The sequence below is a fragment of the Hypanus sabinus genome, chromosome 23 (genome assembly GCF_030144855.1).
Source record: "Hypanus sabinus isolate sHypSab1 chromosome 23, sHypSab1.hap1, whole genome shotgun sequence".
Classification (NCBI taxonomy): domain Eukaryota; kingdom Metazoa; phylum Chordata; class Chondrichthyes; order Myliobatiformes; family Dasyatidae; genus Hypanus; species Hypanus sabinus.
The window spans coordinates 25,765,181-25,780,315 of NC_082728.1; the positions used below are offsets into that span (position 1 = coordinate 25,765,181).

The following is a 15,135-nucleotide window of genomic DNA, read 5'->3' on the forward strand; positions in this document are numbered from 1 at the left end:
TGTAATCTCACCCAGCGGCGATGGAAAAAGGTTGCTTGCATTTAACTTATCTATACCCTTCATAATTGTGCATATCTCTATCAAATCTCCAGGGAATAAAGTCCTAACTTACTCAACTCAGTTCTTCAAGTCTCAAAAGCATCCTTGTAAAATTTCTCTCTACTCTTTCAATCTCATTGACATCTTTCCTGTAAGTAGGTGACCAGAAGTGCACAAAATACTCCAAATTTTGTCTCACCAACATCTTATTTGGTCTGATACAACATCAGCATAACATCCCAACTCCTGTACTCACACCTATCTGCATTAAATTTCATATGCCATTTTTCCGTCCATTTTTCTAGCTGGTCCAATTCCCGCTGCAAACTTTGATAGCTTTCCTCACTGTTGACTACACCCCAATGTTGGTGTCATCCGCAAATTTGCTGATCTCAGTTTTCCCCTCTCAGTGGTGTGCTTAATCCTTAAAGTTTTTTTTAACAGAGAAGAACCCACACATATCCTCGTCATGGAGTTGTACAACACAAAAACGGACCCTTCAGTCTTACATGCCCTCGCCAAATTTTTGCTCCTCTGATCTAATCACATTTCCCCTCATTAAGGTTGTATCCTTATATGCTTTGTCTGTTTAAGTGTGTGTCCAAATGACTCTTAAGCGTAATAATTTTATCTGATCTCATCACTTCCTCTGGCAGCACATTCCAGAAATCAACCAGTCTCTGTGTAAAAAGAATTTACTCAATTCCCTTCTCATCATCTTACATGCTTCTGTCAGGTCACCCCTCAGCCTCCTTCTCTAAGTATGGCCTGCCTAATCTTTCCGCTATCACTAAAGCCCTCCAATTCAGGCAACATCCTAGTAAATTGCTTCTGGACTCCTATCTGTAAGTTGCTGAGTTTCCTGTGCTTGCTCCATCCAACACCCATTCCTTAGGTGAAAGGTTTTCTGCTGGCCTCTGTCCTCAGGCGTGTGTAAAGCTCGCCCTCATGTTCCCCATAAATATTTCACCCTTCATCCTATGACCTTTGACACGTAGTCCTTTGAATAAGGATAGAAATTCCAATCCAGCAAAGCCTTATGTTTGTGATTGGTGAGTTTTTGTTCTTATTGATCCAGTACAGATTTTTCCTAGTAGAGTAGCCAAAAGTGTCTTTCAGGTGCCAGCTATGGTAGATCATAGGGCAACCATGAGCTGTGGTATGATGTAGCTCCAATAACCTTGACCATGAGATGCTACCTCAAAGAGAAGTCCTTTATGAGAGCTCGAGAGCTATGACATTGAGCTTCTTGTGGCAATAGTTCTGTTGTTGCTGATGGCCGGTGACGGACTGTCAGAACTAACAGTTGGGAATATGAAGACTAGGTGTGTGGCTGGAACCAGTTTCAGGATCTGGGTGTGGTTTAGTCTTCCTATTGATGTGGGATATCAGTATGAACATTGATGTGGGTTAAGAACGTGATTTCTGCCTTCCTTTTACTAACAATATTCTAAGTGTTTACTCCAAGACTTCAAGTTAAGAAATATTTTCCTGGCACTGTGTTTGCAGGTCATTCTTTTTTATAATGTCATTTGAAGGAAAAGTCAATTATCAATGGATTTGTTTAAAAGATCTCATTTCAAAACTTAAAGCAGTAAATTCTCTGATTTTACTTCTTGTGAACAGATGCTTAGACTCTGCTCACTTGTACAGCTGAACTTAGTGGTGAGAAGCAGCTTAGCAGCCTGAGAGATATGGCTGATTTCATTTTGTGTTCCTTTCTGTGTTATTGTTAATTCCACTTCCATTGATAGATATCTATTTACAGTGTGAATCAATAAAACTGACTGTGGTTTTCCTTCAACTGTATTTTAATTTGGAAAATAATTCTTTAGATAAACAAATTGTAAATAAATCATGGCTGTGACTGAAGTGCAATTCTTGGGCAACTAACAACATTCTGCTGTTTCTTTCAACCAGCCCTTCCTGTGAGAGTCTCCACAGTGAGAGTTAGCTGTTTGGCCAGAGAATGTGTTGTGGATCCTAGTTTTGTCCGCTTGCACAATCCAACAAGAATCATTAGGAAGTGAACAGGAGTAAATCCAAGTATTTTCTTCCCCTCTCTGGCATCAAGTATGGTGCCAAGCTCTGAGATCTGCCCATAACTGGAATAACTTTTGGAAACTTTCTGACACATTTAGTCCAATGTTATGCCAGATGATTCAACTCACAAAGAATACGAGAGAGGGGAGCAGCAGTAGGCCTTAGGCCTTAGGCTGGAGCCCACTCCACTATTTGATAAGATCTTTGATCTCAGCTCCAATTTCATATCCTGACCTCATAACTCTTGATTCTGCTGAAGTTCAAAAATCAATTTACCTCATTCATGAATATATTTAATGACTTTGCATCCTCAACTTTCCAAACATCCCACCCTGCAAAAACTCATTTCAGGGAGGTAGCACCCCCACCCCCTGCAAACCCCATATCCTTCCCCCCCCCCCCCCTGTCGACCTCCAAGTGTGTAAGTAATACTTTGTTTAGTGGTTTTGTCTAATCTGTAAACCAAGCTGGGTATATGCAGAAAATGTGACATTAAAAAATGTACTTATATTATCATGAAGTCGTTTTTTTATTCTATTACAACTTTAAGCAAGTCTACAGGGAGTTTGGCCTCATCACGTAGGACGTCGATAGAGTAGCTCCTCAGCAGCCAGCCAGCTAGTTTAAATGAACGAATGACACCTGTTAAACTCACCTCAACATGTCTTTTACATTTTAACCCACCATGGGCAATAGAAAAGTCACTGTTGCAAACAGTGCAGCAAGCGACACTGTCATTATTTTGAGGTCGACTGTAAAGCCCGCCCACAGAGAAAACTGATAGGTCTACTTAGCACGAAGAGAGACCAATCAGGATGCTCCCTCTTGCTCTCACTCTTCCTCTACCTCCCCCTCTCCCTCTCAAAAAAGTCGATTTCCAGGATATTGTATATAATTTGTGAGCATCAGAGAGCTGCTATCAATATGCGGGAGACTCCTGGAACTTCTAGGAGACGTGGGATGCCTGACTTTCTGGAGATGAGTGTCCCAAGGTTCACAACCAGTTGAGAAAATAAATCCTCCCAGTATTTTGAGACCCCCCCCCCGCCCCCCCCCCAGAGGAAACACCTTCATGCCTTTTACTCTGTCAAAGGCTCCTTCTTTTCAACCAGTGGACAGCTTGCTAGAGTTTGACTGATTTAAGTATGTGAAGAATAAGCAAAGATATTTCACCCTAAAGAACATAAAAACTCATAAAGCTCTGTTATTTTAATTAAGCCTGTGCTGTCCTAAATAATAATGCAGTTTGTGGAACCTGACCATGTATAAAATGCCACAGTAGCATGGCTGTTGGTGTGACACCATTGCAGCATGGTGTGTTGGAAATTGGAGTTTAATTCCAACGTCACTGCAAGAAATTTGTACATCCTTCCCGTGAGCATTTAAATTTCCTCTGACTGTTCTGGTTTCCTCCCAAGGTACAAAGGCATACTGGTTAGTAGGTTAATTGGTCATGGTAAGTAGTCCTGTGATTAAGCAAGAGTTAAATAGATGGGTAGCTGGATGGTGTAGCTCGTCGGACTAGAAGCGTCTGTATCTCTAAATAAAAATAAATAGAACAACTATTATGTTTGCCCACTTAACTGTTTGCATTTTTTTGTAGCAGATAAAATGCTGTCTAAATCTATTATGTCTTTGAGGTCTCATGGGATAATCATCTTCAAAGCCTGATTATGATGAGACATAATCATCTTCAAAGCCTGGCTGCTATAAGGTGGAGCACTCTGCAGGCAGCAGCTAAACCTCAGGCAATGAGGTTTGTTGACCTGAGGCTGTTCCATGAACTTAACAAAGACCTTTCAACAGTTGACTGCTTTTAAAAGTCCTTGAACAACTTTAGATGTCTCTCATATATACAAACTGTTCAAATTAATTTAAATTGTGTAAAATAAAAAGTATAAAACATTTGCATTTAAGTGAGCGAGGTTAATTAAAAATAAACAAAATAATTCCTCCAACATTATGTGTGTGTTGCAGCGTCTGCAGAATCTCTTGTGTTTAAAAAGACACTAAACCACTTGCTTGCATTCGCCTTTATAAAAGTGGTGGAAGTTGCACGATGTACCAGCCATCTCGGACATAAACCAGGTGTAAAATGCACCCAATCACTCAGATTTTAATGCTGAATCCACTTGGCACTCAGGTACAGTGCAATATACAAGCACAGAAGCTAAGAATGAATTGACTCACATGCTACCGCTGACCAGTGTTGTCCCAGTACTAGCTAAACATCTCCTATCAACCCTTCCAAAAGAATCCGTGTAGACATGAATATCTGCATAACTACATGGAATGTTCTTTGCAACAATAATAAATAGCACGGAGGTGTAGCAGTTAGCACTGTTGCAACCTGTGTTAGATCTGGACCTTGAGTGTTCATATGTAGAGTTCCTGTGAACAGGTTGTGTGTATATATATATATAGTTAATTACCACATGTTCAAAATGTGACAGTTGATAAGCAGTTACAATTTTTTTTATTTTCATCTTCTCTAAATCTTCTTTGCTCAGCAGAAAACAACACCAGTTCCTTCAATCTAATCTTGCAAGTATATCCCCTCCCACCTCGGAACTATTCAAGTGAGTCTTTCCTGGCATCTACTCTGTGATTTTTCACATCTTTCCTGAAAATATATGGCCAGAATTGGATGTGGTACTATTGGAGTATAAAAGTTGCATTGTTTGCTAACCAAAACTATGTAGTCAGCTTTGAACTTGCTATTTGCTAGAGAATGAAATCTTAAGAATGTACAAGACAATGGTGTGTTAATGAGAGGTAGCTAAGAGATGTAGATTAGAACATGATTAAGTCAATGGCTAGAAACAATAGTGGCAGATGTACTTCTGATACGCAACTGTAGACCGATTGGATATGCTAATACAACTAAACCAGGAGATTGCTATAAAAAATGCTATGTACAAGGAAGGATGGGGGGAGGGCGGGGGGGCAATCAGCGACCAGCTCAATGACTGTCTCAGCTTTGATTTGCAAATTAAAGTTTAATACTTCTTGAAGAATATTCTGCATCTCCTGGTCGTTTGTAAGGCACGAGAAACCACGACAGTACCCAAACCCTTAAGTTATGAGGACTATTTGATGGCTCTGGGACTGTACCTGTTGGAATTTAGAAGAATGAGGAAGGATCTCGTTAAAACTTACTGAATATTGAAAGGCCTAGATAGAGTGGTTGTAGAGATGATGGTACTTATAGTGAGGGGGTTGAGGATTATTGGGCAGAGCCTCAGAATGGAGGGATGTCATTTTAGAATAGAGCTGAAAAGGAATTTCTGTAGCAAGAGGGTGGTAAATCTGTGCCTTTTATTGCCATCAATGGCTTTGGAAGCCAACTTATTGACTATATGTAGAGCGGACATTGGTGGATTCTTGATTAATAAGGGTGTCAAAAGTTAAAGGGGAGAAGGCAGGAGCATGGTGTTGAGAGGGTTAATAAATCAGCCAAGATGGAATGGCAAAGCAGACTTAGTGGACTGAATGTCTAATTCTGCTCCTTTGTCTTCTGGTCTAACCAGTGTTAATAACAGAAGAGATTAACCTCCTTGTTTTTATATTCTGCGCCTTATCTTCTGTCTCCTATTTCAAGTTCTAAGAGCAGATCAACAGCTTGCTGAAGGACCATTGTGACCTTTCTATGTAATATCTGAATATGCTTCATGCTACCCTGTTTGAGAACAACTATATATGTAATCTGCAGGGTTTAAGCATGCCATTTCTTGCTGAAATAGTCTGTATATTTTCACTTATTTTGAATAATGCTCAATATAGAAGATTCCATTTCAAATTAGTGAATAATCCAATGAAATAAATATTTAGTAAGTAAACCAAGTAAGGAATTATTGATTTATGAAATTAAAATCAAAACAAAAAGAAAGGAAAATATATTGAAAGTGTCAGTTACTAACTTGGCAATGAGTTTCCCACACAAGTTGTTGAGGTTATATTCTCATGAGCCTCTGTTCATTGACTTTGGTCTGATAAATGAGTTACTGCCAACATTTATACCTTTTTAATGTCAAACACCCATGCAGAATTTGTAACTTCAGTTGAAATCATTGCCTCAAACATTTACGTATTGATTAATTGATGCTAAATTTACAGAATAGTTTTGAATAATATAGAATTCGTGATATATTTGAGCATAAATGTTCAAAGACTCTATGTATTCAGATCAGGGACTTTTATAATAAAAGATGTTGGACATCCAAAACTGAGAATGTCGAAGCATTTAGCAGTTCTGGCAGCATCTGTGAAGAGAAAAACTGAGTCAATGAGCCTTTATCAGACTCCTATCAATAGATCTCTGCACCTGAAGTATCTCTGTAATAGTGGTCTTAGCTGTGGCGTATGTTTACTGCAGTATCTTAACAGAATCAGAATCAGACTTTAATCGCCAAGTACCTGTGCACATACAAGGAATTTACTTCTGGCAGATGTTGTCTCTCTGCTCATAACAATAATAATGATAAATATAAATGAAAATATAGATTATAAATACAGGTAGTGTAATCCAAACCGGCAGTTAACTGTTCAGCAAAGTGACCGCAGTAGGGAAAAAACTTCTCCAGTGCCTATTAGTCTTAGTCTGGAGGGATCTGAAGCGCCTACCAGACGGAAGCAGTTCAAACAGTCCGTGCGCAGGATGGAAGGAGTCCTTTATGATGTTCCCCGCCCTCTTCTTCAACCTGGATAAGATATTGATATTGGAATTATCTTAGAATATGTTCATAATCTGAGGGTTCTGAAAGGAAAATTTACAGCATCACAAATAGATTAAAGCTATAGATGCAATGTAAAAAATGCATACTAAATAAATATTAGCGCACTGCTGAAAGTGCTTGTGATTATTTTTGGTCAACATGGAAGTCACAGGTTTTCTTCATCTCTCAGCAGCAGGTCATACATCAGTCTTCCCATTGTGCTGGAAATTCAACAGAGGCTTTCAATCTTACCAAGCTTCCTTTGTGTTTCTCTTTCAAAGGAACGGACGTTATCTATCCTCAAAATTTAATTTTGCCCTTTCATAATTTTAGTCATCTTTCCTCTGCTGCCAGAATATGATTCCATGAGCATTAACTTTCCCATGTACAGCCAGAAAGAGAATGTTTGGAAAAGGTTGAACAGTGAGCATGAAAGCTAAACACATTTCTAGCCATATTCATTTCTTGTGTTTATGCACTTTCTGGCAGAAATTATTAGGCATTGATTGGAAGAAGAAAGTATTTGATCCTTTTTTGGGAAGCAAGGATTAGACTGGGGCTCTTTAAAGTGCAGCATCCTGTCCTCTTCTACCAGGCCACTTTTCTCATTGCTCGTGGCAGAGGTGTTCTTTGAAAGCAGGTGGAACAGGTAATGATCCCTTTATGAAATTAAAATCCCATACATATTTTCACCCAGATTACAAAGTCAGCAAGGGAAGTGGAGACAGGTCAGTAGCTATAAATATACTGTAAGTGAAAGCTTTTCCTTTTCTGTACAGTTGAGCTTTTGAACTGCCTGTATGACATTTCAATTTTACAGTGGGAACTGAAGGCGTAAAGTTGCAGGACAGTTGTTGCCTGGCAAGGACTCGGAGGCAATTTGATGCAGCAGAACTGAGGTGAGGCCGAGAGGAAGGACCCTAGATTTGATTGATTTAAGCGCCAAGCCAAATTTGAAAGGTCTGGTATTGGTCGAATCAAAGCCGCAGGGCTCAAGCCTGAAGGGCTCAAGCCCGAGAGCATACCTCAGGTCTGAGAGCAAGCAATGACTGGCTGATTTAAGCACCAGGCAAGATTGAAAAGATCAGGACATCAGGGCTGTATGCAAGAGATGGGCCAGTTTAGCTCACTGCTGCATGAGGTTTACTCGTCTCTGCACTGGGCTGAGGCTGTGGCCTGCAGCTAACAGGCTTCTGAATCGGCTGCAGTGATAACTGGCTGTTGATTCACTTTTTGTGAACTTCAGTCCTGAAGCCATTTGCTTACTTTTATTATTTGCACTATAGATTTTTTTCTTCTCTCTGCACATTAGGTTTTCTTCTGCTTTAATGGGTTCTGCTGGGTTTCTTCGTCTTGTGGCTGCCTGTAAGGAGACAAATCCCAAGGATGTATAATGTATACCTACTTTGATAATAAATGTACTTTGTACTCTGAACTCTGAAGAGGAGGAGGACGACTGCACTATTTCAAGATGAGGCTCATCATGATGGGTTTGATGGTTTGCTTGCTTCTTGCAAATGACACAATTCAGTTAGTACTTGAAAACTACTAGTAAATGGGAGTGTTTCAATTTGTATTGCCATTACGTTGAGTAATACAGCATGGAAACAGGCCCTTTTGCACAACATGTCCATCTGATCTGGTTACCTCCCTAAGCTTGTCCTATTTGCCTACATTTAGTCAATATCCCTCAAAACCTTCTCTATCTATGTATCTGTCCAAATACATTTTAAACTTGTAATTGTGCCTGACAAAAAATCTCATTCCGGCAAATACTCATCTGGGTCAAAGCTGTGATCATGAATTCTGATAGCACATTTTTGCTTCCGACTCTTTTCTCTCAATGATGTTAAACCCTGAGCTATGGCTCCAGATGAGCTCTGATACATCAATCCTTTAATAACTCAACAGATCATACCAGGATGTTGTGTATTCTGGAGGTGAAATAAAAAACATGTGAACATACAGTAGAGCACAGTACAGGCCTCTCTGCCCACTATGCTGTGCTGACCTTTTAACCTTTCTTTAAGATCAATCTAAGTCTTCCCTCCTAGGTAGCCCTCCATTTTTCTATCATCCAGATGCCTATCTATCTGAGAGGTTCTTAAGTGCCCCTAGTGTATCTGCCTCTGCCACCACCCCAGGCAGGCCATTCCATGCACTCACTACTCTCTGTTTAAAGAACTTATCTCTAACATCCCCCCCCCATATGTCCTTCCAATCACTGAAACATTATGCGCCCTGGTGTTAGTCATTTCCATCCTGGGAAAAAGTCTTTGGCTATCCACTCATTTGTTGCCTCTTACCACCTTCTCAAGAGGTATTGCACTGCTTGAATTTTCTATGCTCTTGCTTGCAAGCAACCTTGTTGAGATTTATCCCTTAATATTCTCACTGGCGGCGTAGTGGCATCAGCGCTGGAGGTCCCAAGTTCGAATCCGGCCGGCTCCCTTGCACGCTGTCCATCCGTGTTTGGGTTGAGTGTCAAGCTAGCAACTCAGCCTCGTAAAAAAACCTGGAGAGGGATGGGATCTGTCAGATGCCCAAGACACGCCATACGATGAGCAATCACTAAAAAAATCGGTGCAAAATGCTTGTCATGATGGCACCCTGACGACTCCACCAGGAGTTAAGGGCACACACACACACATTCTCACTAGAGCAAAGAAATGCATTGTTCGCACCTATGAAGTTGAATCTTCAATGCTGCTGAACCAATAAACTGTTCCTCTGCCAAGCTGATCTCAGCTTGTTAGCCAATCAGATCAAGCAAAAGTAGTATCATCTACTGATGTCACTTCAAACCGAAATAGTTAATTGAATCAAGGTTTACATAATCTGAGCTAATTAGTTCTCTGCTGGGTCATTTACCAAAACCTATAAAAATTAAGAATGTATTTTTGATGATTCAATTAATACTGCTCATAGTATTGTGAAAGCTAATTAAAATCAGACCATTAATAACAATTCTTTCCCAGTCATCTGTATATTTTTGCATTATAGTTTTTGTACTTTTTTATGAATCTGAATCTGATAGCTTTGGATATCAGTTTAACATATCACTCTGAATAATGACAAAATACTGCTTTTTTAGAACAATTGAATTTTTGTTTGGTGTGATATACCTCCTGAAGCAGTAACATTCACAATGTGCTCTTACACTGGTATGGTACCAATAAATGCAGGAAATCCCTTCTTCTTAGCTAACTATGACAGTGATGCAAAGTGGGTTTTATTTTTTAGTTTGAAACCTGGAACTTAGTAAGATCAGAGACTACTTGTTGATGAGGGATGTTATTAAATCCATCCTCACTCATCTAATTAAAAAAAAATGGCTAGAAATTGCTTTGCATGCATTATTGGTATTAAATTAGCACTAGCGGTCAATCTAACGGCACTTAAGAGAATCACTAAAAGAGAAGTGGAACTTTGAGTCCTGATGCAGGTTTTCAATCCAAAACATCATCATTTTCTTTCCTCCCACAGATGCTGCTTAACCCATTCAATTCTACCAGCAGTCTCCATTGGTCCAGTTTACAACATCTGCAGTCTCTTGTGTCTATATAGACCTGATATTGTTAATTTCAACATGCATTTGATTAGTAGCACATTGTCAACTTCCACATCATTTGGTATAGCAGGTTCAAATTTTGCAAACAACTGCTAACGTAGGTCATACAGTGCTGCAAAACTCCATAGGGAAGTGTTGCTGATGAATGAATGGGTGCTCCATTGATGGATATGGGAAAAGCAATTCCTGGGATCATAGCAGTCTGGCAAAAAAAAAGTTCTAAAGGCAAGGAAGTCCTGGAGATTTTCCGGGCTTACAGCCAATTCTTCCTAGTAGGATTCCTAGCCAGTGAGGTTTCTGTAAGGATGTGCGTGTAGTCTGTGAATATCTGCAATTAGGGAAGCCATGCCCCCTCTTCCTGACTCTGTGGGCTTGGTGGAAATAGGTGTAAGTTTCTCCCTTTTGTTAAGGAGGTTGATTGGTCTTCTAAATACCAACAGCCATCAGCAAGTTGAGATGTGGCAGATGTTTAGCAGCAGCAACTTGGAATAATCATGTAACCAGGAAGCTGAGAGTGTTTGTGACCCTAGCCATGACCTTCAGTGAGCAAAGTATTTTCGGTGTAGAACTGAAATTATATTTGAGGTTGTAAAGAGCCTGTTCTCAGAGAGGTCAAAGAATACAATTAGTATTGTCTCTTCACATAACACAGCTTCAACAAAAAACAAGGTTAGTAAAACCTAGTTTTCATGATTAAGTAAAAGGCTGCTGTTTTCCAGACCTCTGAGATTGAAAGTTGCACTGAAAACTAATTTTGCCGTCCTGTTGATGTCATTTGATAGAGTTTTACATTAGAAAATAGATGCTTGGGAGTCAAGAAAGTCAAAAAATGTGAAGGTGAATTCTCCAACAACTGCTGGTACCTGCAGGAACATGCACAAAATTGCTCATCTCTGGGTTTACCTCATTTATAAAAAGAACGCTTTTCCAGTCTTACATCTCTGCAGCTGCTGTATTTGGTTATTGCTTAAATGATTCCAGGACTGCTTCTTCGATAAATTGTTCTGCCAAGAAGCCATTTACACATATTGGTTCCTTTCTATATTAAAAGACATCTTGCATCAATCCAGAAGGTACATTTCATCATTGGATCTGTGCCCTCTTTTCCTTTTCCATTGTTTAAATTAAAGTCCTTTAAGGATGTAACATTTCTCAACCAATTTACTGTCTTAAGACCCTCCATTAGATGCTAAAAACTCTTAAATTATTCAGATGATTCTAAAGGGTAAATGTCTGCAACTTGAGGGGAAATGTAAGCAGTTTTGCACTGAACTTCTCTCAGTGTATATGCCACCAGCTTTGAGAATACTGCACAAAGACAGAAATCTCAAACTTGCTGGCTCCTCTCCGCTGGTGGTTCCTAGACCACACCCTGATATTGCACATTTCAGGTTCCAAAAGCTTTCAAAGGATTAATATCAAGCAGGGGGCAGTTGGGATGTTTGCATTTTTAATAATTATAGTTATATCTTATAAAAATACATGTAATTGCTGCAAGTATTATTTGCAAATACATAGATCTATTGAGTCTCTAGGACCTTCAAAGAATTAAAATATTTCAAGATAAATGTGGTGTTGAACATAGGAAAAAAGTTATATTTATATGCATTTTAAATAAAGATGTCAGAGTTGGCTTGTTCTTTGCTGGCAATATGAACAAAATTAAGCTGTTTATAAGTAATAGCCTTCAATTTCTCACATCCATGACTAAAATTTCCAATATAGTGAAACTACTAATCAGTTGTTTCAGGACTTCATTTGAGCAGATTTTTCAGTCTGTCAAAAAGTCATTGCATGAATACACTAATACATTTTCAATACGTTTTTTAAAAGAAGATGTGATGTAATCGAATCGTACATTTTACAGTGAATCTGGTAAGTTTAAGGGGAGCATGGGTAAGCCAAGCAGGCAGGCTTCAAGGGAGTGCAGCAAACAGAACCAATTGAACTTAAACGGCTGGTGGAAAGCAGGGCCCCTCTGAGAGAAAGGGCGCATAGGAACTGAGGCCCTGTTGAACCAGAAGATATCTGGGAATCAGGGCTACAATGAGCAGTGGAGAGGGTTGGAACCAGGGAGAGTGGGGACTGAAGCCCTAGCAAATGAAAGACAGCACAGAAACCAGGCCATGAGCCAGAGTGTCAGCAGTTGGAAACTAGGGCCCTAAAGAGTTAAAGAGAGCAGGAAAAAAACAGCACTCGGTGATCCAGCTGTTAAACTGCTGAGGTTTCCAAATCGAGAGATGGCAGATAGGAGTCTTACAGTGTTTAAAATACGTATGTCATGAGTGGCCCACGGATTTGATTTGAGTTATTACTCTGGCTCTCCCTCAAGAGTAACTGTGCAGAATAGTGTAAAGAGATCTTTCTTGACATTTTCCCACCATCCAGAACAAATACTCTTACAGTCTGCTGTCTTGGCATTTCTAAAAGTCCAGATGCATCATTAAGAAACCATAAAGTGTAAAAACTATATACCTTTAAAATGGTTCATAATATACAATTTATTAAGTAGCTTTATGCTTTAACAACATGTTTGTGAAATAATTTTTTCTTAATTTTTAAAAAATATGGGGCGCTATTAAAATTAGATTCAATTTGCACTTCAAAATTTGAGATTTTCCTCAGACAATCAACACATCAGATTGTGTTAACTGCAAAAGCAGCAAACAAACATATGCTTAGTTATTAACTTTAGTGAAACAAAGATATGCTAACTTATTAACTTTAATGAAATCTATGTTGCAGGAAGTAACACAAAAGCAGGCACAATGGCTCATGAAGAAATCTTGAGTTTAGACAATGGGCGATTCCCCGCACTGGAACTCAACAACAGGCGTCTTTCAGTGAAGAATTCCTTCTGTAGAAAGAACGGTATCTACAACAGGTAGCCACAAGCATGTTTTTTTTTAAAAATTGGTGTTAATTATATCCTGCTGAGCATAACTTCTTGATGGTTGTCAGAAGTAAGTTTCAAGGAAGGGTTTAAAACTTGGACTGGCAATATCTTTCAAGGCCGAGCAGCACAGAGAATGAGGCTGGTGGAGGGCTAAGGGAGCAAAATTGCTTCAAGGTTTACTTTAGAACTGCTTGTTTTAAAATGTATAGAATTGCTGTCTACCTGTACTCACCTCTCAACAGCAGTCGATACACATCACCCATTTCAGCTTCTCTCTGTCTCCCTGTTACAAGACTTCAAGACTCTCCTTGTTTTTAAATTGTATGCTGTGCCTATGCCTTCTCATTATAGCTTTTCATATGTATTACAACTTGTACGCAATTTTTGTATTAGTTTATTTAGCAAATTATATTGCTTACTAGTCAGAGTATAAAATCGTTCTTTTGATTCTGTAACAACTTTGCTGCACTCCTTTTCTATTTCTGAATGATTAATAGTTACACCATGTTATATATTGTGTTTAATTTTAGTTTTAAATCACTTCTACTTATTTAAAGATTGCACATGCTATGTTTTATATTCATTGTGTCCTGGCTGAGAGCCAAGACTGTTGGACAGACTCCCTCTGCTTCTGAGGCTCTAGATCCCAACATGAACTTTAGAGCCAGACACTCTAGCTCAGTCGCTGTTGCAAAATGCCTTACTTTTCTTTGTGAGCTGATATAGGACAGGATTTCCCAACCTGGGGTCCGCAGATCCCTTGATTGATGGTGGGGGTCCGTGGCATAAAAAAGGTTGGGAACCCCTGATATAGGAGGTTCCTAACCATTTGCAATGTCAGTCAATTTCATCAAAATCACTGGCTGTGCAATCCCCAAATTTCACAATTCCCTTCAAGAATTGTCTCTAAATCAAACACCTGGACATTCTTTAGATTAAAATATTTTTTCTCTAAAAAACTGGAACGCAAACAAAAGAAAAGAGGTTAAATTTCTGGACTCTATAGTTGTTGTCTATACATTGCATAAAATGTTCAGTAAAATAAAACCTTGGTCTATTAGATCAATAAGCAAGTAGGTGGCAACCCCATACATTTGCCTTCCATTCCCTTTTGATCGTGGTTCAACAACCTAAACAAATCTTGTTTATAGTAGCATGCTGGGATCAGAATCAAAAAGAAAAACTACTGCAGGAAGTTGAAATAAAATCTGCATGCTGTTGAATTATATTGTTAAAACATTCCATTTGGTTAGACTGCCCCTTTGGTCTTGCATGAAATTCTCAGTGACTTTGCAGTGAACAGTTAATGTATCCCCTCCAGCATCTGCTCCCATTTACCATCCCAAGTTCAATTGATTTTCATGACAGCCACTTCAGGCCTAGATCTTTGTCTCATGCTCCAAAATTGAGTCTTCAGAGGATATTCTTAAACAGTTATGTAAGGTACATGCAACACACACAAAATCCTGCTGAAGAGTCGGGCCCGAAACATTGACTGTACTCTTTTCCATAGATGCTGGCTGGCCTGCTGAGTTCCTCCAGCATTTTGTGTGTGTTGCCTGGATTTCCAGCAGATTTTCTCTTGTTTAGGTAAGGTACACAGCCAGTGGTTGAGTGAATTGCATTTTTTTTACTAAATGCATATTCAGTGGGGGGTTTATCCAGTATAGCATTTACCTCACAAAACAGGTGTCCCTAGTTCAGTTTCCATTCTAGTCAGCCACTGTCCGTATTGTGAGAATGGTACAATTGACTCTTACACCCTCTGGAATAAGGGAGAAAAATCAATTTGATTGTTTACTACCCTTTAACTCCTACGTGAGAAAGGATTATTGTCAGTTGTAACAGCTTTTATTATTGAACTGCCTGCT

General features: G+C 39.2%; 1 protein-coding gene across 4 annotated transcripts in view; it reads left to right on the forward strand.

Annotated features, from left to right (window-relative positions):
• sdk2b (sidekick cell adhesion molecule 2b) overlaps positions 1-15,135 on the forward strand; it is a 943,317-nt gene that overhangs the window by 848,164 nt on the left and 80,018 nt on the right. For all 4 annotated transcript variants that reach the window (XM_059948548.1, XM_059948549.1, XM_059948550.1 and 1 more), the window contains one exon: positions 13,114-13,252. In XM_059948548.1, the coding sequence (XP_059804531.1) occupies positions 13,114-13,252 (139 nt within the window). The remainder of the gene's footprint in view (positions 1-13,113; positions 13,253-15,135) is intronic.